Source organism: Hydra vulgaris, chromosome 14 (genome assembly GCF_038396675.1).
Source record: "Hydra vulgaris chromosome 14, alternate assembly HydraT2T_AEP".
NCBI classification, from domain to species: Eukaryota; Metazoa; Cnidaria; class Hydrozoa; order Anthoathecata; family Hydridae; genus Hydra; species Hydra vulgaris.
The window spans coordinates 37,901,446-37,925,000 of NC_088933.1; the positions used below are offsets into that span (position 1 = coordinate 37,901,446).

Below are 23,555 nucleotides of genomic sequence, written 5' to 3' on the forward strand. Positions count from 1 at the left end.
ATATAAAAACTAAAATTTAGTTTTTAATGTTTTCATATAAAACTTATTAGTTTTAAATTCATACATACTTTGTATTACAATATATGATACAAACTAAAGTACAACAATAACTTTATTTTTATTGTTTTTAATGCATTTTAAGCAATTTTCATTGTTCTGATTTTGTAACTTCCCCATGAGTACCCACTATTATTTTTTTATCAATGTAATAAAGTCTACTAAATTAGAAGAAAAAAAAAATCTTATTATAACCAGTGTTGATCCTAGGTTACCGGTGGTTTGAAGTGGAGGCACATTTTCCTAAGTTTTAGCCGCAACCATTTTTAGAGGTCTATAATTTTTTACTGAATTGTATCTTCTCAGTAAATTTCTAAAAATTTAGAAGCCTACCATATATAGAAACTAAAAAAATATTTCTTTTTACTTCTTAAATTGCAGGTTTTGTATATTGACTCATCAAAAACCAACTTTTTATACTTGCAAACAATTTTTTCGTTTTTTTAGGTAGCCATTATGGAAAAAATGTGACATTCAAGAATTCAATGTCAAAGTTTTATTAAAGTAAGTCTAGAATTGTAAACAATAAAAAAAACTAGAAGGTTTTCTGAAATTTTGTTTTTAAAATATAGAGCTTCAAAGTATGAACAAATCATGTTTTTGCTACTGTATTATTTTTGGAAAAATCAGAAATTTTAAATGACCATGTCTCATGAACCACAAAAGATTTTATGCTGAAATTTTCAGGAACTGCTTTTCTCATTGATATTAACAAACCCACTAAGCTTCATCAAAATCTGTGGGGGTCCATGTTGAAATCCTAAAAATTTGGTCCATTTGGCATGGAATGACCCATATAGAGTACTGCACATACATACATTGTATATATAATGATACTAATAACTTGTTTTTTAGAAAAAGTGGAGATTTTTCCTCTTTTTGGCTTAGTAGGGCAGATAAGATTGTTGTTGTTCTTATCACAAGTAATTCAATTTTCTAATCTTTTTACACAAATAATTAAATAATAAGCCCTTTTTATAATGATTACATAATTATCTATTACATTATGTAACTTCTGCTACAAAATTGTTTATAATAACATTTTCTGAAAGAAAAGTTTTACATGCCTTACTTTAAGCTTAGTATTTAATGCTAAAATCATTTTTTGAAGAGGCAGAAAGAGGTTTTAGACCATGTTAATAATTTTAATTTTTTAATTTGATGAAAAAAATATCATAAGGAGTAACACTTATACTTATAAGGGACCATCAATTGAGCAGATTACTAATCTTTGCACAGTTTGACTTGTTTACAACTACACCATGTGTATGGAAATATGATTCTATTTTCATAAGAAAATCATTATTCGGATTGCAATGTAAACAATACTGAAAGATCTAGTGATGTACCGATGACAAATGATGATTGTGGCTAATAATAGGTTTAATGTATTAATTGAAGGATACTATAATAATATTAAGGATTTAAATTACATATTTAACATGTACCTATTCATTAGAAGTGATTTGACCTACTAGCCTATGCTATTGGTAATCAGCAACCAATTAATCGTCTTAACCATTGGCGGAAGAAATTTTTTTAGGGGAAGGTGTAAAAAAACTAACATCATTTTAAAAGGGGGAAGGGGTCAGGCAAAGATTGGCAGTTTGACAAGGGAGGTTGTAAAACCAGGAGAAGAAAAAAATGCATTTATAGAAACTATATTAATTTTTGTTTTAATTATTTGTAAAAAAAAATTTTTTAATTAAGATAATTTTGTTCATTTGTTTATATAATTTTGTTCATTTGTTTATATAATTTTTACAAAGGTACTTATTTTCATGTCTGCATTTAGAAATTAATTCAGGTTTTTGTTTAGTAAATTTTCTTGATCCAAAGAGGTAACAATTTTAAAATTTTCTTGCAAACATACATTTTATAGATATATTATTATTATCAGGTAAAGTTTTTAGAAATAGACCAGTTTAATTTAAAGTTAGTTAGAATTAAACTATGGTCTATTCTAAAAACTGCATCTGTCTATAATAATATTTCTAAAAAGTGTATGATATTTTTGGAAGAAAATTTTAAAATTGGTAAACATTTGCAAAAACCAAGGTTTTTGTCTTTGTAACAAGCAAGTTTGAGCAAGTCTTTATAACAACTTTAATTATTTTTTTACCTCCGAAAAAATTTAGTTAATTATTTTTAAGTGATATTATTAAAAAGATTTGTTTTCATTCTTCTATTTGGTACACCGTTTTGTTTGAAGATTTAATTGTTTATCAAAAAATTTTAATAGATGTTCTTCAATTACTTCATATTAAGTTAAAAAGAAAAAAGAAAAATATAATTCAGAAAAATTATTCAAAGAAACATTTTCTTATAAAATACAGTAACAATGTAAGTAAAAAAAATTGTAATGAAAACTACTTGTGTTGTTTTTTTATATAAAAAATGTTTTTGAGATACTACTACTACTACTACTACTACTACTACTACTACTACTACTACTACTACTACTACTACTACTACTACTACTACTACTACTACTACAACTACTACTACTACTACTACTACTACTACTACTACTACTACTACTACTACTACTACTACTACTACTACTACTACTACTACTACTACTACTACTACTACTACTACTACTACTTACATTTTAAGGTCTGCACACTATTGATATGTTCTACACTCTTAAAAATTAAAAATTTGGCATAGTTGTGTCTTTCAGTTGTCACAACTGCTCAATTTTAATTTAATTCATTTAAATAAATTCTTGCAAACACTTTTAAGTGTTTTTATTTACTGCTGTGTCACAACTACTCAATTTTAATTTGATTCATTTAATTAAATTCTTGCACTTTTAATCAAGGTCTAGTTATTGTTATTTTCTATAAATTTATTTTGTAAACTATTATCCTGTAAATTTCCCATTAGGCTTCTTGACTTAAGTGTATCTATTTATTTAATCTATATTTAATCAATATTAAGTACAAAATTACTTAATATTGAAATTAGTATTTAATTCAATATACATTTATCATTATTAACTTAAAACCTGGATTTTACATTACTTAGAATTTATTTTTAATTTTTAATTTTTTAGAAATTATGCCCAAAATAGAATTATGCCAGTTGCAGTTGATCATGAAGAAAAAGGAGTCTATAAGGTTGTTTTGATTGTAGCCCTGACATTATGTGTTTTAAGTGTTCTTACTTTTTCTCTTCTCAAATATTTTCGCAAAGCAAATTCATGTTGTTATTGTTGTTTCTGGAAAAAGCCAATAAAAAAAGAGACAAGAAATGAGTCTTTTAAAAAATCTGTCCAAAAGTTACCAAATTTTCGAAATTCAACTCGCTTACCTCAAAAAGCTTATTCCCATGAAAGTTTAAATCTACATGTTGATAATTTTGAGATCCCAGGAAAGATTCAAATACATTCTGTTCAACCAGATAATTCTTCAACATCTGACTATTTTAGTGTTTTAAGTGCATCGGAAGATGATGATGTTTCAAAAAGAATAACATTTTTAGAAGAACCTATTCAGCCAAAACTATATGCAAAAGTTCATAAAAGTAATTCACTGAGATCTTCCTCATCAAATATTTCATCAGAATCTTTTCAAGATCAATTGAATTTAGACATATATGCATCAGAGAGAAGATATACCCAGGGGGCTGGTTCACTTGGTAAAATAAAGTTATCTTTACAGTATGAAGATATATCAAAGCAAACACTTTCAATAACATTTAATGAACTGTTAAATTTAACACATTTAGGTGAAAATATAATTGGAATTTGCTTCGAAACTATTCTTTTGCCTGATAGACAAGTAGCATATCAATCTAAAGTAATAGAGCAAGCAAATTTTCAGAATATCAATCAGACTTTTCATTTTTTATCCAAGCCTCAAAATCGAGACTTTGAAGCTCGTACAGTTTATATTGCAGTTAAATTGGTTGAAAAATCCCAGAAGGAGATTGCTTATGGTGAGACGCGGATATCACTATTAAATTATGAGATTTATAACCAAGTTTCAACAGATTTAAGTGTTGGAATAAAGTCATGTTCTGCACAGGTTTTCTTTTTTATTTATTATTTTATTTTAAAATGTTGCACACAAAATATAAAAGGAGGATATTTAAAAGCTAAGAATTTTTTCATCATCATCATCATCATCATCATCATCATCATCATCATCATCATCATCAATCATCATCATCAGGGTTCAAAAGTCTTTTTTAAATTTAGTTTTAGTTTAATAAAAAAAAATTAATTATTTTAAAACCTTTTTTTTTAAATGGAGGCTTATTGAGCTCTGAAAAGTTTTTACTTTAAAAGTTTCACTTTTTTTTGGATTCCTTTATCAGTAATAAAAAAATAAAAATTGGTTTCCTTTATCAGTAATAAAAAAATAGCAGTTGATAAAAGTAGTAGGATGTATTTTTCAATATGTTATTATATTTCAATATCATTAAGTCATTTTTTGGTCCTATGGTTTATTTTAGGTTGTTGTTAGGCAAAACCTGCTTAATTAGGTAAAGTTAAATCTGCTTCTGGATTTCAAGTTCCAAATTTCACATACAGAGTGTGAACCGAAAACTTGTTAACTTTGTCAGAAACTTTAATGAAGTATAAAATAATCAAGTTATGATAATCGATTAAAAGGATTTTTTTAAATTTTAAAAACTTTTGAGCATTTTAAGAAACAACTTTAATATTCGTGGACTATTATGCAATGATATTTAAAAATAATTGTACAATCTTAATGATCAATACTTTTCAATGATAACAATCTTAACTCAATGAACCAACAGAGAGTGGTTTTCAATGAACCAACAAAAATGGTTTATTTTAATGCTTTATGTTTTGTTTTAATCTTTATTATTATTTGATTAAATCACAAAAATGTTGCATTGTTAATTATTAACAAAATATGAATAAAAATTGCTTAAATAAATTTTTAATGTTGATTAACAAAATTTATTAACTAATGCACCAAATAAAAATTAACATTAAAAATTCTTGCTTTTTAAATTTATTATTTCTATATTTTCTTTAATTTTAATTAATAAGTAAGTTATTCTTGTGAATAAAAATTATCATTAAATAATAATGTAAGGATAGGAAATAAATAATTTTTTTTACTAAGTTCAATGTCCATTGTTCCAGCCTTGTGTGATTTTAGCCCATTTCCATAATATAATCTCTTTGTTCAAATATGACATAATGGAAGAGTTTAAAGCAATTTTTTATAACTAATTGCCCTTTCTGGTATTGTATATTTTTCAGATCAAGATTGAGTATTTATTATTGTGATATTGCCACTAGGAAGATTGCCATCCAAGATTAACAAGCTCCCTTTATCTTTATCTAGATCTCTCTTATCTCCTTATCACCTCCCTTTATCCATAATTGGGGGTTTTATATAAGACTGCATTCTCCAAGCTGTTTTCACTATAATTAAGTGCCCTCACTTTTTCCTTTACCAAAATAATGCCAATTACAAAATTAAAAAATAACAACATAGCATCATTATTTTTAAATAAAGATTTGTTTTTCTTAGATATAATAAATAACACTTATTTGTGGCTAATTATATATATATATGATATAATCATTGAGATATAACATAATATGGGGAATGGGTTGAGCATAATATAGTCATTGATATATAATATAACAGGCCTTGTACATCAGCTCGCCGTGATTTTGATGTCATAAAATTATCTTTATTTTTTTTAAACTTTTTAAGTAAGCATTAACTTTTTAAAACTACTTCAGTAAAATAAATTACTGCAAAACAAGTTTAATTTACTAATTAAGAAAAACAAATCTGTTATTACAAAGTGTTATTTTGTAAATGTACATATTGTGGAATGTCTATTTAGTTTCAATTTTTTTTTGTTTTTTAATATAAAATTTTTTTTTTTAAATTTCAATTAACCTCCTCAAGGCCATGAAAGCCACTACAAGGAGGCTACTTTTAGTTGTGGTTTCAACCCTCTATCAACTCTATAACTTCAAAACACAATCCTTGGAGAACAAGGCCGCTGCATGGAGAAACAAGTTGGCATGGTACTACCAGGGATGTGGTGGGGATCAAATTCGGAACTTCTTGCTTATAAGGAGAGTGCTCTATCACTACCGCATTAAGTAAATTAAATTTAGTATTACATTTTTTACTATCATAATAAAATATATAAAAATTAACTCATTAAAATATGTTAATTTTTCTTTTAAATAAAAAAGTGGCTTGAGTGAAATGGCTTACAACTTTTGTTAAATGGCTTAACGCGTACGTAAATGGCACGCTATTTTACACTTTAAAACAAGGCCTGATATAATATGGGGAATGGGTTGAAATCAGTTAAGTAAGATGAAAGAATGTAAAAAGTTACATAATGTAATGGTAAAAAAGAGAGAAAAAATCGAACTTTAGGACGATGGAGGAGGCTCAAGCTTGGCAGATAAAGCAGGTACAGCTATATTTACAATGCATTTTTGGACCTTGTTTGAAAGAGAAAGGCCATCATTAGAAGAACCAGCGCAAATATGACAACAGCAGGGATGCAGAGTCCCAAAAAGGACTCCGGATTTGAAAGTCACAAAAAGATTACTTTATTCTAGTTTTTGGTATCCAGGAGCTCTAAAAATATAAATAAGTTTATGGACTACTGATAGGAAAAAAATTAAAACTTTTAGGTTAGAGGAACAATCATTTTTTGAACCCGGAGTCCTTAAGTATAATGGCGGCAAGGACTCTGGGCTTAAAAACAATAAGTTTCAAGTCATTAAATCTCATTAATTTTTTTCTTATAGCAGATCATAAGTCAACAAACATGTTTAGAGCTTCTGGATATTACAGACTTGGAAAAAGTAAAGATATAAAGCCAGGGCCAGATATATAGAGTAGATCTCAGGCAGAGATATAAGCCTGACATTCAACAATATAGAAATGTTGACAGTATTGTGATAGTTGTTTACAGTAAGTAACTAAGCTTTGTTGGAGTTAAAATTCACAAGCCACAGCAAACCCCATGCTGTTACAGAAGTGAGATCAGATTCAATACTTGTTGTAAGCAATAAAAAAAAGAAGATTTCTTGTAAAGACAGGAGTATGAAGTTGAGTCATTAGCAAAAAGAGCCACAGATGTAAAATTCTCAGGAAGGTTATTAATGTAGATAAGAAACAAAACAGGACCAAAGGTAGATAGAACCTTGAGGTACCCCAAAAGTTAGTAAAAATGAAGAGTGTAGGTCTTGGAAGATAACTTTAATAAAGCGATAAGAAAGAAATAATTGAATAATCTTAAAAACTTGCCCAGATACCATATGAAGCATTCTTATGGAGAAAACCAGAGCATAGAGCCAAGGGCTAATGCTCTGTGTCAATAGCATTAGCTTTACCTTCCCTCTTCCATCTAATGAACCATAGAATCTTTCAGTCACAGCAGTTAGCAAGTCAGCTGTAGAACAAGAAGATTGAAAGTCGTATTAATTGTCAGAAAGTAAGTTATTAGTCTCAAAATAAGATGTTAGAAATTTGTTGATCAAAGATTGAAAGACTTTGCTAATAATAGAAAGAAGACTGATTAGACAATAGTTGGAGGGGTCAGAATGTTCTCCAGAGTCTGCAATTTCCAGATGCTATTTTCCAGCAGGCAGGAAAACAAGATTCAGTCAAGCACTTATTAAATAGTTTATAGAGAATTGAAGAGAGTTCTGGAAAACACTTATGTAAGACTATGACAGGAATGACAACTATGACCACATGCCATAGAAGAGTTTAATTGAAGTATGACTTTACCAGCGGAACCTGGAGTAATTTGAATATCTAACAATGGGTTAACCTGTTTAACTGGAATGACAAGAAAGTAATGGCCATAAAATTAAAGAGTTGAATTAAAAGAAAATTCTTTGCAAAAAGTTCTGCGTTATCATTGTGAGAAGTGATAAGATCAGTCCCATGAATTAGAGATGAAATGTTATCTGTACCTTTGTTAATGACGCTGTTGAAAATTTCCCAAAAGTCTCTAGAGCCTAACTTCTAAGATAAGATACAAGTTTTAGTGAATACTGGGAATAGTGAAGTTTAGTGTCTGACAGGACCTTTTTACATTGATTTCTTGCAATAATAAATAGTTTTTGTTCTTAAGAGAGTTGTTCTTTTGAAAATATTAAATAATGATTATTTATAGATATAGCAGCTGCACAAGAAGATAAAAACCATTAAGCAAAACAAGACTTGACTTGGAACTGACAAAAAGTAATAAAAGCTTCTATACCTGCCTGGATCTAGGAGGTTAGATAGGAGGCCTATTTATCGGTGGAGAAAGAAAAGATGCCCAAGGACTGTCATGAAGAAAATCATGAGAAGAATCACCAGTCAGCTTTAGGGTAGTAGTAAGTAGTATGATAAGTCTAAAGAAGAAGTATATTATGAAAGATATATATAGAGATCATGGTTGGAAATGGTTGGAACCACCTGAACTGAACACAAGCAAAGGACAGAACAAAGACACAAATCAAAGAGTGAAGGTAAGTGGATCAGGGTTGTCTGGAAAACCAGTCATAAATTAAACTTTTAGATGAAATTTCTGACCAAATTGAGTGGCATGGTCAATTTGGTCAGAAATTTCATCTAAAAGAGTGCAGTCTTGAGAAGAAGGAGAACGATAAAGAACAAAGAGAAAGGTGATTGAGTGAAATGGTGCTAAGCGGAAGCACACAAACGAATGGTCAAAGGATTCAAACCTGATTTCTCCACAAATAGGTGAACTGATGCGTAAGTATACCCCCAAGCCAATCATGTGACTATTGGAGTTTTAGCGAATCAAAAGATAGCACCCAAAAATACTGAGATCTGAAGAAGAAACAGCCGAATTTAAATTTGTCTCACAAAGAGTAGCGTCTCACAAGTCTGGTGAGTTTTGCAAAAGGTAAGATTCAACTGATAGAAAGTTATTTCAAAGACAACAAATATTACAAAAGATACAAAACAGTTAGTTAGATAGTTTTTTATGTTTAATATTTTTGGTTACTTTGGGCATGGTTTAAGTTTAAAGACAACTTGACTCATATACGCATATATATATATATATATATATATATATATATATATATATATATATATATATATATATATATATATATATATATATATAGATCTATAGTTTGTTGTCTTTGGGAAGAGCGGAAGGAAAAAAGTGATTCTTACGCCAACACATACGTTACTTTTAATTACTTTTGACTTTCGTCCAACATTTGCGTGTTGGACGAAAGTAAAAACCATTAATTTAATTACAAATAAATCGTTTTTTAAAAAAACCACAAAAATGCAAATTTAATTGACCAGAACGTTTTAAAAACATTCTGAATGTTTTTAACAATATAAACAATGTTTTTATTTTTATTTTTTTTAATAAAATGTTTTTATTTTTAATTTTTTTAATAAAATGTTTTTATTTTTTTTTTACTGTAAATCATGCGCGGAGTGTTGCTACATCGACTATCTTATAGCCTGACTCGCAAGGAAGTGCTGCTACATCGACTGACAAATAGCCTGACTCGCAAGGGAGTGCTGCTACATCGACTGACAAATAGCCTGACCCGCAAGGGAGTGCTGCTACATCTACTATCTTTTAGCCTGACCCGCAAGGGAGTGTTGCTACATCGACTGAGGGTTTGGTTGGGGCAGGCAGTCTATCAATTAATAAAAAAAAATTCCGGTCTTGCCTTTTAATTTTTACTTTTTGTCAACAAAATATGGAAAAAACTTTCGGACAACATCTACGGGTTGTATATATATATATATATATATATATATATATATATATATATATATATATATATATATATATATATATATATATATATATATATATATATATATATATATATATATATATATATATATATATATATGTATATATATATGTTTATATATTTATATATTGGGTTGTCCGATAAGTTCTTGCGGTTCTTCTAAATTTGATATAACTTTATTTTTTAACATAAAATAACAACAATTTAATCAGTAATGTATTCTCCGTTGTTTGTTACAACTTGCTCCCAACGTTCAACAAGTTTTTCGATTCCTCTTCGGTAGAAATCACCCGGCCTCGATTCGAAAAATTCTTTTAACCATGCCCGTAATTCGACGTCATTATTGAACGAAACACCTCGCAAAGCGTTTGAAAGAGATCGTAAGAGGTGGAAATCCGATGGCACTAAGTCTGGAGAGTATGGAGGATGTGGCAGCACTTTCCAACTAAGCGTTTGAATCGCTTCCTTGGTCATAATGGCAATGTGGGGATGGGCATTGTCGTGTTGCAGAAGAACGCTTTATTGCCTATCAGGTCGGTTTTGCTGGATAGCGTTGTTTAATCGTTGCATCTGTAGAACATAAAGTTCCGCATTGACTGTTTGGTTGCCATCAAGCAATTCCCAGTAGATAATGCCTTCCCAGTCCCACCATACACACAACATTGTCGTCCGTGGATGAAGAGCTTGCTTATCTCGCGGGTTCGCTTGTTGTGTAGGCTTAACCATTCTTTGCGCTGCTTCATGTTGATGTTGAGACACCATTTTTTGTCACCAGTGACAATGCGATAAAGAAATCTTTGCTTATGTATATCGAGCAGTTCTTTCAGCTATGGCACCCTTTCCGTATACGGCACAAATCTCTCTAGCAGCTTCCGTGGCTTTGGCACCTCAGTTAAATGCAAAAAGAAGGTGGTGTCAAAAATGCTTGTTTTTGTCGACTTGACACTCCATTTAAATGCTCTCAAAATTAAATCAAAACAAAAAAACCAAATAGACTTTCTTATAGAGCGAACAATTCTCTTTTGAATAACACAAAACATTACACTAAAAAATTTAATTTCGATCGCAAATTTTTTAATTTAAAAAAAAGGCAAGAACTTATCAGACAACCCTATATATATATCTATATATATATATATATATATATATATATATATATATATATATATATATTAGGGCTGTTCATGTGACCACAGGAAAAAAAAATTTTTCTCGGATTTGAATGCATAGTTGTTTATTTTGTGCCATTTGACATAGTAATTGACTGTGGAAAAAATCTTTCCAATCAGATAATGTTTAGGGGGTGCTCAATGACCATAAAGTTTTACGAAAAATGTCAAAAACGTGTAAAAAGTTCCAAAGTTCCAAAAATTTCTAGAACCTGGTTAGTTAGATTTTTTCCACTGAAATATTGTCTGATTGCGTGCTATATAGATTAATTAAAGTGCAGCAGATTAACTGTCATCAGGGCACCAGACTAAAAAATGTCTGCTAGTGTTTATATCATTTTGTTAAAATTTGTATTCATAATTTTAATACTATTATTTAACTCAATTTAGAATTTGTTCAAACAGAATAAAAAGGTTTACAAGTATAAATATTATTTTTATTTGGAATTTCAGTTTGACAACAAATGTATTAATATTTTGATAGTACCTAACCTTAGTAACCTATTACAGAAAACTAGCATGGTAGTCTGGTAGTGTATTGTTTGTTATTAAGTGCAGATAATAATAATTTCTAATTTGAAAATATTTATTTAATTTCCTTAGTAATAATTATTATAATATATTGCTGCAGCTGCATAAACCAACAACTGAATGATAAGTTTGTATAATATGGTATTGAGTTTTGATTTTCTCATAATATTTCAGTTATCATTGAAATGGCAGCATCATCTCGTGTTGCTATCTCTACACGACTTCAAACCAAAATCTTTTTAATTGGACAACCAGAGCCAAATCTTCCAGATAAAGTTCTTCCCTTAACATCTGATGTTTTAAAAACATTTTTTTATCATCTTAATTCAACCAAAAAGTCAGTGCCTGAAAGTCTTAAAACAACTGTTGATGAACTGATTATTATTCGGAATAAAGCCCGTATTCCGACAGCATTTTATCCGAATGTAGTCTTAAAGTTGAAAACTTTAGTCCAGGAATTTAAATTAATAAAAAAAAAAAAATCCAGATTCTCAGAAATCAAAAGAGAAATCATTTACAGACACCATTGGCCTACTTTTTGACATTGCCCACAAGGATGCTGAAACCATGATCAGAATTGAAGAAGATAAAGAATTTTTATTGGATCAGAGATGTCAGAGAAAAATGGTGATGTTTGGAGAGGACAAAGAACTTTCAAAATTAAAAGAAAGAAATGAAGCAAGGAAACAAGCAGAGAGAGAACGAAAGCTAAAAGAAGAGCAAAGACAATCTGGTGCGAGTGCAATAGTTCCTGTTATTGAACCTTTACATGACGAAAGTTATAGTGATGACAACGATAACGATGCTGTTGATAATGACAAAATGGTTGATAGAGATTTTGAGATAGAAATCCCTGTTTATTACAGACAACAAGTCAGTAAAGCAAGTTCTTCAGGGTCAGCTGAATCAAGTTTAGCAAGTACTCCAAAACGACAATGTATCGTGTTGACCGGCTATCTGTAGGTGTGACAGGTCACAATGTTGACAAAATACTTGGAATAGCAAAACTATCAGCTGGAACTGGAGAAGCCCAAGCAAAAGCAGTTATTTGGAATGAGTTTTGATACTACAGCCTCTAACACTGGCTCCAAAAATGGTGCATGTGTAGTTCTAGAGAAACATATAGGTAGAAATTTGTTATATTTCGCTTGCAGACACCATGTTCATGAGATCATAGTAGCAGGAGTGTTTGGATCACTATTTGGACCATCATCTGGTCCCAACATACCTCTTTTCCAGAGATTTCAGCAATATTGGCCCAAAGTTAATCAAGGAAATTTTAAACCTCTGGATGACATTCGAATGAAAATACCCCTGGTGCAAGAACTACAAAATGAAGTGATTGCATTCCTCAAAGAAAACCTGCATGTTAAAATGCCAAGGGATGACTACAAAGAAATCATGGATCTCTGTCTGTTAATACTTGGAAAACTGCCTGATCAAGAAGAGAAAAATTATCATTTCAAGATCCCTGGTGCTTATCACATGGCTCGCTGGATGGCCAAGGTTATTTATTGTTTTAAGATTTATTTATTTCGTGAAGAGTTCAAGTTGACCACAAAAGAGGAAAAAAATCTCTGTGAATTTTGCTTATTTGCTAGTCTGGTTTATGTAAAATCTTGGATATCATGCACAAATGCCAGCGATGCTCCAGTTAATGACTTGTTTCTGTTTCAGCAACTTAAGCAGTTTGCAGTTGTGAATAAAACGATTTCCGAAGCAGCAGTCAAGAACTTTTAAAACCATTTGTGGTACCTTTCACCAGAATTGGTCCCACTAGCTTTGTTTTCAAACAAACTTCAAACGGAAGAGAAGCGAAAAATGATTTCCAACATGAAATTTCACGGTGAGAACTGGTCTGAAAGGTTGATCAAATTAAAGAACATTGAAAGTCTAGAGAAGAAATCTCTGGACATGCTGGTGACATCAGTTTCAGCAAGTGCGTTGCGGTCAATGAAGGTTGGTATTGATTTTCTGTTCAACAACGATCCAGCTACCTGGAATGATTCCCCAGAATACCAAGAAGGAAAAAATTTAGTATATTCATTGAAAGTAGTAAATGATGCTGCCGAACGATCTGTGGCTTTAATGTCGATGTTTAATGAATCGATTACAAGGAATGAATCTGAAATGCAGAGGTTAATTCAGGTGGTTGAGGATCACAGAAAGCGAGTGCCAGATGCCAGAAAGTGTACTCTGAAGAGTTATAGTCCTCGCTAGCATTAACATTGCACGAACTATAACATTACGATAATTAAATGTTAATTGCTCATATGTTTTTTTGTTTATAATTCATATTTTAATCAATGACAAAGAGTCAAAAATCCTAGTGTTTTATTTTGGAAAAATTCTGATACAACAAAAACCGCAGAACTTTAGTCGTATTGCAGTATTTTATTTCATTAATTTCTCTGCTAATAAACCAGTCTAAAGTGGATGTGGATTGTAATTTGTATTCAGAATTTAATATTTAGAGATAATTAAAACTGATCAAATCTGAAAAATCTAATTAACCGGGTTTTAGAAATTTGTGGAACTTTGTTACTTTTTCCATGTTTTTCACATTTTTTGTAAAACTTTATGGTCATTGAGCACCCCCTAAACATTATCTGATTGGAAAGATTTTTTGCACAGTTAATTACTATGTCAAATGGCACAAAATAAACAACTATGCAATCAAATCTGAAAAAAAAATTTTTTTTGGACACACACATATATATATCAATCCTCGGAATCAGCAAAGATAAGGTCAGCAATAAATTGCCGACCTCAAACTGTTAAAGGTCAGCGAAAAAAATTTCACACAAAACATAGCAACGAGGTGGGCGATTTTTTGATTTTGTTGATTGGTTTTTTAAAAAAATCAGATCATTGAAAAACAAGGTTTTACAAATAATCATGATGTAATTTGGAAAATGCATATACTAAAATTTCATAAAATCATTTAAATTTTATATAAATTTTATTGTATTTGTATACAATATGCTACTTTAATTTGCTTCATTGAGGAATATGGCGTATACTATATCATTTTTGTTTGAAGAACTTATGATATAATCTATTTCTTTTTTCTTTTTTTTTCTTCTTTTTTTTGTTGCTTATTTTAATTACTTTTATTTAACTAAAATCTCTTTTTTTTTATAAATGTTTATAATTGTTTTAATAAAAATATTTAATATACTATTTTTATAGTATATAATATAATATTAAATATTATTTAATATTAATAATATAATATATAATATTATTTTACAATATGATAATATAAAAAGAACATTTTTTCAATCTACTTACTTTTTTTTTTTTTTAAATCTTTTTATTTATTTTCTCAAAAGTTTACTAATTTTTTTTTTTTATTGAATTGCAATAAAATTATCAAACGTCAATCCATCTTAATGGAGGCGAATAAAGACAAACATTTTTCGATAACATTCATAAAACTATTTTTATAGTATTAAGTATTCAGTTTAATTTTTTTTAATATTGTATGAAAAAATTGTTTTGATATTAAAAAAAGAAAAAAATTCAACGTTAAATTACTTGGATATTATCAAACTTCTTTTTTTTATTGAAGGAAAATCTGTACGCGTCGGCGTTATTTTAAACAAATTAACTTTAGCAGGTAATTGGAACGTTATTAGCATGTTTAAATTTAAAAAATGCATTGATTTTGTTTGAAATTATTATTTTAAAAAGAATATGAGTTTGGTAATTTTTAAGCATTAAAAGCTAACAAACAAAAAAAAGTTTTTTGTGTGTGTTTAGTTTCAATCATGAAGAACACAGATGAAAATTTAAACAAAGAAAAAAGCAAAAATTTTGACCATCCATAAAAATAATTGACTGTCAATTTCATGTGTTAGCCAGTCGAATTGACTGCTCCCCTACAAATGTCAACATGATAGAGCATCATGTGACCAGGTCAAGCTTGTAACCAATTAGTTACATGAAAATGGGATTGTGGTCATTGGTCCCTGATCTGGTAATTCACTCAACCTCAACCCTATTGAAAATTGCTGCAATTATCTTGAAAATGAAGTCCAGAAATTGAAAATTTTTCTGATGATCTACAAAAAAAAAATAAGCGGGAAACATTAGTTGAATTTAAGTATAGATCAGATATTATCTTTTTCTGGATATTTTCGGAATTGCAGAAATCTTATCAACTTTCAGTTTTTCTGGATATCCAAAATGTTTACCGTACATACAAATTTAGGTGTATATTTGTGCAGTATGTTTTTTTTTTTTTTGGCTTTTTCATTCAACACTCATACAAAAATACAAAAAGTTTGAAAAAAAAATTGGGCATAACTCAGTTAGAAACAAAATTAAGTGGAAAATAAGGGGAAATATATTCAAGATTTTTTCTGGATATTTTACCCAAACAATTTTCCGGATTTTTAAAATATGACTTGGATGATCTATGATAGATTCAATTTATGTTTCCTGAATATTGAAGAAAGCCTATTCACTCTATTCCTAACAATTTAGCCTGATTATTATAATTATATAAATAAACAATTTAGCCTAATTCCTAATTATTTGAAAGCTTACACCATACCAAGTTTTAAATTGATAAGCGAATATGTTCAATAATTATTCTTTTTTTCAAATACCATGATTTCTAACATATTTATATATATATATATATATATGTATATGTATATATATACCCCTAATAAATATATATATATATATATATATATATATATATATATATATATATATATATATATATATATATATATATATATATATATATACAACCCGTAGATGTTGTCCGAAAGTTTTTTCCATATTTTGTTGACAAAAAGTAAAAATTAAAATGCAAGACCGGAATTATTTTTTTTTATTAATTGAGAGACTGCCTGCCCCAACCAAACCCTCAGTCGATGTAGCAACACTCCCTTGCGGGTCAGGTTAAAAGATAGTAGATGTAGCAGCACTCCCTTGCGGGTCAGGCTATTTGTCAGTCGATGTAGCAGCACTCCCTTGCGAGTCAGGCTATAAGATAGTCGATGTAGCAACACTCCGCGCATGATTTACAGTAAAAAATAAAAAAAATAAAAACATTTTATTAAAAAATTATAAATAAAAACATTTTATTAAAAAAAATAAAAACATTGTTTATATTGTTAAAAACATTCAGAATGTTTTTAAAACATTCTGGTTAATTAAATTTGCATTTTTGTGGTTTTTTTTTAAATCGATTTATTTGTAATTAAATTAATGGTTTTTACTTTTGTCCAACACGCAAATGTTGGACGAAAGTCAAAAGTAATTAAAAGTGACGTATGTGTTGGCGTAAGAATCACTTTTTTCCTTCCGCTCTTCCCAAAGACAACAAACTATAGATCTATATATATATATATATATATATATATATATATATATATATATATATATATATATATATATATATATATATATATATTAGGGGTATATATATACATTAGGGGCATGACTAAAAAGCACATTTCATTTTTTCAGAAATGGCATAGCAGCAAAAGATGAACTTTTACTTATATTAACTCAAAATGATAATACTTTTTTCCAAATCAAAAAAAATCTCCCACCAGTGCAGATGAAAGTTTGGTCCCAGCTGTCTAAAAATGCAAAAAATTCAAGTTTTTGCATTTATAAAAGTGGCATGGTCAATTCACAAAATTTTCAAAATACCATGAGAGTTATTTTTGTAGCTTGATCTATCTACTTTTAGATTATGTATTGTTTTTTGGTAAAAATGATGGGAAGAATTGATCTTAACCATTTGCAATCATGTGTATATTTGAGAGGTTGGGAGGAAGGCTTTTTACATTTTTTTTTTGTGTGCTTTAAATATAAAACATTTTTGTAATTGTTCATTTTTTATTTAAAAAAAGACTGTTTTATGGTTTTTAACTAAGATTTTTATCACTTGTATTAAATTTTAAACAATGATAAGCTACGACCGTTAAGTTTACTTCTCTGTCTGCTTTTTGTTTCTAAAAGTTTCAATGGGTTGTTGAGAATGGGAGGAGGGGGAGGAGAAATTTTCTCCTCACCCCTCCTCCCACTCTCAACAACCTATTTTCACAAAATTCTGTTTTGTAAAAAAAAAATTTTCACAAAAAAGAATTTTGTGAAATTTTTTTAATTTTTTTGTAAATAAAAAAAATGTCAACAAGCAATTGTTGAAACAAAATATCTCATTCTGAAGTTTTTCATGTTGGAAAAAAAATTGAAATTATATATAACACATTACACATAATACATAACCAATAACACTTGCTTATTAAGAAAATTGTATTACAGAGGTTATCCTATGTGTTAATTTTCCAAACATTTCTACAATTGTAGCTTCATGTCTATTTTTTTACGGCTTAATGTATTGAAATAGGAGGTTGTCTCATGGTAAAAAAAATTACCATGCACCTTTTATTAAGACATGTACCAGAAAAAATCTGCACGGACATTTTAAAGGATATTTATTTAACTATTGTATTTCGATATTGAATGTTATATATATTTTGAAAGTACATATATTAATATTCTTGAATTTCACTTAAGAAAATTTGTGAAGTTTTGTATGTGAGAATGCACGCACTTTGCATTCTACACTTGACATCAGCTTTTGCACAGTCTTCGGCTGGACTTTCTTGGTAGCTTTAATTCATTTATTTTTGAAGTCTTTAATGTCTTTGGGTTCTTTTACATTGAACCTTAGTTTTCTTTTGACAAGAGCCCAATATCTTTTGTTAGGACATAGTTCGGGACAATTTGCTGGATTGCAGTGTTTTTCAACAAAATCTACTTTATGTTCTCTAAGCCAGTTTAAAGTTGTCCCAGAGTAGTGACATGATCCTAAATCAGGCCAAAATAATGTGTTCTTAAAAATGGCAAAAGACCTTTCTTGAGACATTCTTTTATGTATATTTTAGTGTTAATTGTTCCCGTAGTTACAAAGCAAGAGGTTCTTTCACCACATTCACGAATTGCTTGTCAAACTAAATGCATTGGAATGCAAATTTTTGCATTCCAATCCATTTATAATTGGAATTCAGTTTCTTGCGATTAATTGCTGAATAATATTGGTGTCCTGAAAGAGATCGGAAATATGCAGCTCAATAAGTTTCATCGTCAATAATCAAACAAGATTTTTTGGCACGTAATTTTTTATAGAGCAGCTTTGAACAACGAATTGCGACACTTTCTTGCTTTTCTTCACGATGAGGAACTTTTTTCTTTTTATAAGATTTATAGCCACAATTTCTCTTCACTCTTTTATAGTGGAAGCACTTGTCCTAAATTTATACGCTAAAGTTCAAACCGAAACCTCCGGTTATTGTCAAGGCATCTTTCACTTTTTTACCAAGATCTTGCCTAACCAAACTTTTTTTGCTTCCTCTTCATGATTTCCTTTTGACTGTACCAGTGTTTTTAAATTGTTTCACAACGCTCTGTACTGTTCTCAAAGCAATCTGCAACTCTTTAGAAATTGTTTTGTTTACACCAGAATTTTCAACGAGAAAATGCAAAATTTTTTCTTACTTCTTATCTTGATTTGATGACATTTCAATTAAAACTAATTGTTTCGATAACAAAGTTGTTTAAATTTTGAATAACACTAATGCAATGGCATTTTAAAACAATTAGCTATTTAAAATGATGCACGGTTTCCGAAAACAACACATCAGATTTTTTCTGGTACATGTCTTATGTGAAGAAAATACATATCAGATGTTTACTATTTATAGTAAAATTTACAATTCAGTCCAAATTTAAATTGACTTAGTAATATAGTAATATGTTTTTATGATAAAAATTTCAATATATATAAATGTTTTTAGTTTCAATATATAAAAATTTCAATATATAAATGTTTTTAGTTACTATTATGAATTCTTTTAATTCTGATATGCCATTTAGAGACAAGAATGTTGACTTAAAAAGGAATAGAAAGAATTTAAACAAACACAAAACTATAAAGGCAAAAATGTGATTTTAAAAGAGGAAAATTTATTTAAAAAACTCATCATATTGAAAGATAGAACACAAGTTTTAAAAAGTAGACAAGAAGATGTAAATTTTTTCAATGATCAGAAAGGATTGCATGTTCAAAAAATGTCGCTCAAAAAAATTTTACAAAATAGAAAGTGAAAAAAATTTAAAGTTTATAAGAGTCCATTTGGAAACAAACAAAGATTGATAAGTAAAAAGTTTGAGGAGGCAATAAAATTTTTAGATAATCTTGCGATAATGGAAATAATAAGATAGACAGTTACTCCAGCCTTTTAGAAAATTTAAAAAGTACATTGTTCATATTTTTATTCATTATCTGTAAAGTAATTACATAAATTAGCTCTTGAATTAGTTTAAGCAGAAAAGTCTGCAAGTTATAAAACAATTAAAGATTTTTTGGACCTGAAAACTGATTTTTCTTTCATTTGTTAAAAATGACATTACTTTAGACAGAATGGCTGAAAACCAGTTCATCAAACTGGAACTTAGTTACTACTTAGTTACTAGGCTATGTGTATGCATCGCTATATATTATATACAAAATGTACAATTACAAAAATGTATTTAAAGTACAAAAAAAAAAAAATTTAAAAACAAAAAATTCAAGTTTTTGCATTTATAGTAGGGGCAAGGTCACAAAATTTCAAAAATACCATGAGAGTTATTATCTTTTGTCACTATGCCATTTCCGAAAAAATTACATGTGCTTTTTAGTCATAACCCTAATTTACATATATACACACACACACACACACACACACACACACACACACACACACACACACACACACACACACACACACACATATGTATATATATACTATAAACCCTCGGAGTTAGGAAAATTTGATACAAAGGTCTTATCATAAAACATAGAAATGAGGTCGACAAAAAATTACATATACATTTTGCTGATAATGATGTTCACTAGGATTATAACATGGTAATCCTATTTGGCCCTATGAAAATTAGACAAACTTGGGTTTAAAAGTAATTAAAAAATCATTGGTTTTATTTGTTTTTTAAAAAAGGAACCCAGCATGACCCTTGATTACATGCTGGGTCTCTTATATCAGTTAAAAGATTTTCTCTAAAAGTATATCAATCAGGGTCTCAAAACAAGTAGAATTTTTAATGAATTATATATCGAATAACAATAAATTATTTGAATTATATTTGAATTATATGTATTATTATATACTTTTATCATTTTTTTATTCTTTATTCAAATTTAAAAAAACTTTTGAATAATATTTTGAATTTGTTTTCAATTGTCATAATTTTTAATGGTTTAAAATTATGTTGTTTTTATGTAGAATGAAATGGTTTAAAATTGTATTGTTTTAATTTAGAATGAAATAGGTGATATACAGTTATGCATGAGTTATCATCCTGATCAGAAAAAGTTGGTTGCCATGGCTAAAACGATTAAATTTATGAATTCTGCTACAATACACAATATTACAAGTTTGTTATTGTTTATTTTTTTTAAACTTTAGCTATAAAAATAAAATGTGTAATGAATTTTTAAAAACTAAAATTTCAAAACCTTTACAAGAAAACCATTGTTTAAGAGAAATGTTTAACTTTGATCCATTTCAACCAATAATTAAAAAAAAAGAAGTTCTCAAAATGTATTCTGATAATGTTCATTTAAACATTCATAAAATATCTGAGCTGTAATTTATTTTAAAAATGGTAAAAAGTGAATCAAATTGGTTTTGTTACTTGATAGAATCCACTTTTTGGATTTCTGGAAAATGATCCCAACACACAGTGGTCTGAAAAACGCCCACTCAAGAATTTCAGAAAAAGTTTTCTTTATTTTGCTTGTGGTTTCATAATATATTGCATTTATATATATATATATATATATATATATATATATATATATATATATATATATATATATATATATATATATATATATATATAAATCTTTTTCACAAGTTTTTCATCAATATTTTTAAATAATAAATAATACAAATCACAAGCAAAAATTCCTAAAATTACTCATAAATTAAATATTTATTTTTTCATGAAAAACTACTATTCTAATTTTCAATTCAATAATCAATCCTAAGATATATAAGTCAATACATTGAATATGGAATAATTTATAAAAATAAAAAAAAAATGAATATTTGAACTATTTTTAACAATTTAGGTAGCAATTACGATTGTATAAAGAAAAAAAAATGTTTTTAAACATGTATTTATAGAAATAAAACAAAAATAGACACTAGTATTTTTGATAACATAAAATAGATATATTTTGGGAGTTTTAAAATTGGTTTCAATGATTATATTTGCAGCTAATTTTTTTTTTTGATTAATATATGCATATTAGGATTTAATAAAATCATATCGATCAAGTCTATGCATGCGGACTTTAGTTTTAGGAAGAAGTTGAAATGGAAAAAAAAAATTTTATTTTATGCTAGTTTCAAACATAAATAACTTATGAAAATATATTCAATAAAAAATTATTATTATTTCAAATTAAACTCTATGCTATAAAATTTGTTTAAAAAAAATATCTATACATATGTATAGATATGTGCATATAGTTATTTTTATTTATGCAGAAATAAAAAAAATGTTGTATTTTTGCATGAAATTATTCATCGGTTTTCAATTGCTCTTGACGACGATTAATTACGCTTATTGATTTTTCTTTCAAGAAAATTATGAAACTTTTTTGAATTGCCTGGACAATGTTGTGTTTAAAAGTAATAAAAATAACAAAAACTGCAGATTTTTTTTTTTTAATTTTGGCCAAAAATCAAGTTTTTCAGACCATTGTGCAACAGCTCAAACAGAAGAAAGTATTTCAACATTTTTAATAGAAATATTATAAAATTGGATAAAAACTAATTTTGGATTTAAAATCTGTTCCATCTATTTGCTCAACTCAAAAAAAATCACAGTATATCCAACCTCAAGTAGAAAGCCACTGACTGTTTGTCATGCATTAAGTTATCAGGATGAATGCAATATATTTATAGAAAATTATTTTGTTTAAAATATTAAAACAATGTTAACAATGGCTGTTATTTTCAAAGGATATCAGCTAAAAGTTTATAATTACGTATTTTTCAAATTAAAAGTTAACCATCACTTAAGCATTCTAAAAGTTACAAAAACAATTGTAGTTAAAGAATGCAATTATTCTGTAAATCGTTCTTTGTTTGATTGCTACCATGGTTTAAAAGTATGGCTTGTTTATTGATAAAAAAAGTGTATAGGAGAGTTTTCCAGCTTATATGAAAAACTATGAAGAAGAAAAAAAAAGTAAATTAGGTATCCTTTATATGTATACATATTTTATATATATATATATATATATATATATATATATATATATATATATATATATATATATATATATATATATATATATATATATACAAAGTATTGGAAATCAATAAACACTAATGATTAGTCAAATAATTAGTTAACTAGTTAATTTAAAACTTGTTTGAAAAAGTGTTGCGGCCTCACACTGATTCAAATGAAAATTTAACATAATTTGCTGAACAACTAAATTTTGCACAAACAATTAAACAGTAAAGATCATTGCTTTATTGGATTTGCTTATACAATTTCTGAAGAAGTATCAGTTTTTATATTAAATACAAAGTAAAATATACATTAATACATATGATATAAATCTGTTTTAACATATTTCTTAATAGTTAATACTATTTCTAAAAGATATTTAATAGTTAAAATATTGTTATACTTTAATGTTACTATTTAGTTAATATGAATAGATTATTTAACTAAACTAATATTTATATATAATTTATATTAGTATAACTATTTATCTAATATCTAAAATTAATTTATATTTTTGCTCATGGGCATAAAATTAAAATGAATATCATAGTTGTAAAAAATAACATTTTATCTTTAAGTTTACTTATACTTTATTTCTATTTTTATAAATGTAATATATCTACTACTTTATATCTTATAATGTATTTATTTTGAATAGGCATCCATATTAA

General features: G+C 27.9%; 1 protein-coding gene across 4 annotated transcripts in view; it reads left to right on the forward strand.

The window, feature by feature from the left end:
- Positions 1-23,555, forward strand: part of LOC100210139 (synaptotagmin-2) — a 41,145-nt gene that overhangs the window by 17,105 nt on the left and 485 nt on the right. For all 4 annotated transcript variants that reach the window (XM_065818430.1, XM_065818433.1, XM_065818431.1 and 1 more), the window contains 3 exons: positions 3,119-4,091; positions 20,895-21,009; positions 23,543-23,555. The exon at positions 23,543-23,555 is cut by the window's right edge and continues 485 nt beyond it. In XM_065818430.1, coding sequence (XP_065674502.1) covers positions 3,119-4,091; positions 20,895-21,009; positions 23,543-23,555 — 1,101 coding nt within the window. The remainder of the gene's footprint in view (positions 1-3,118; positions 4,092-20,894; positions 21,010-23,542) is intronic.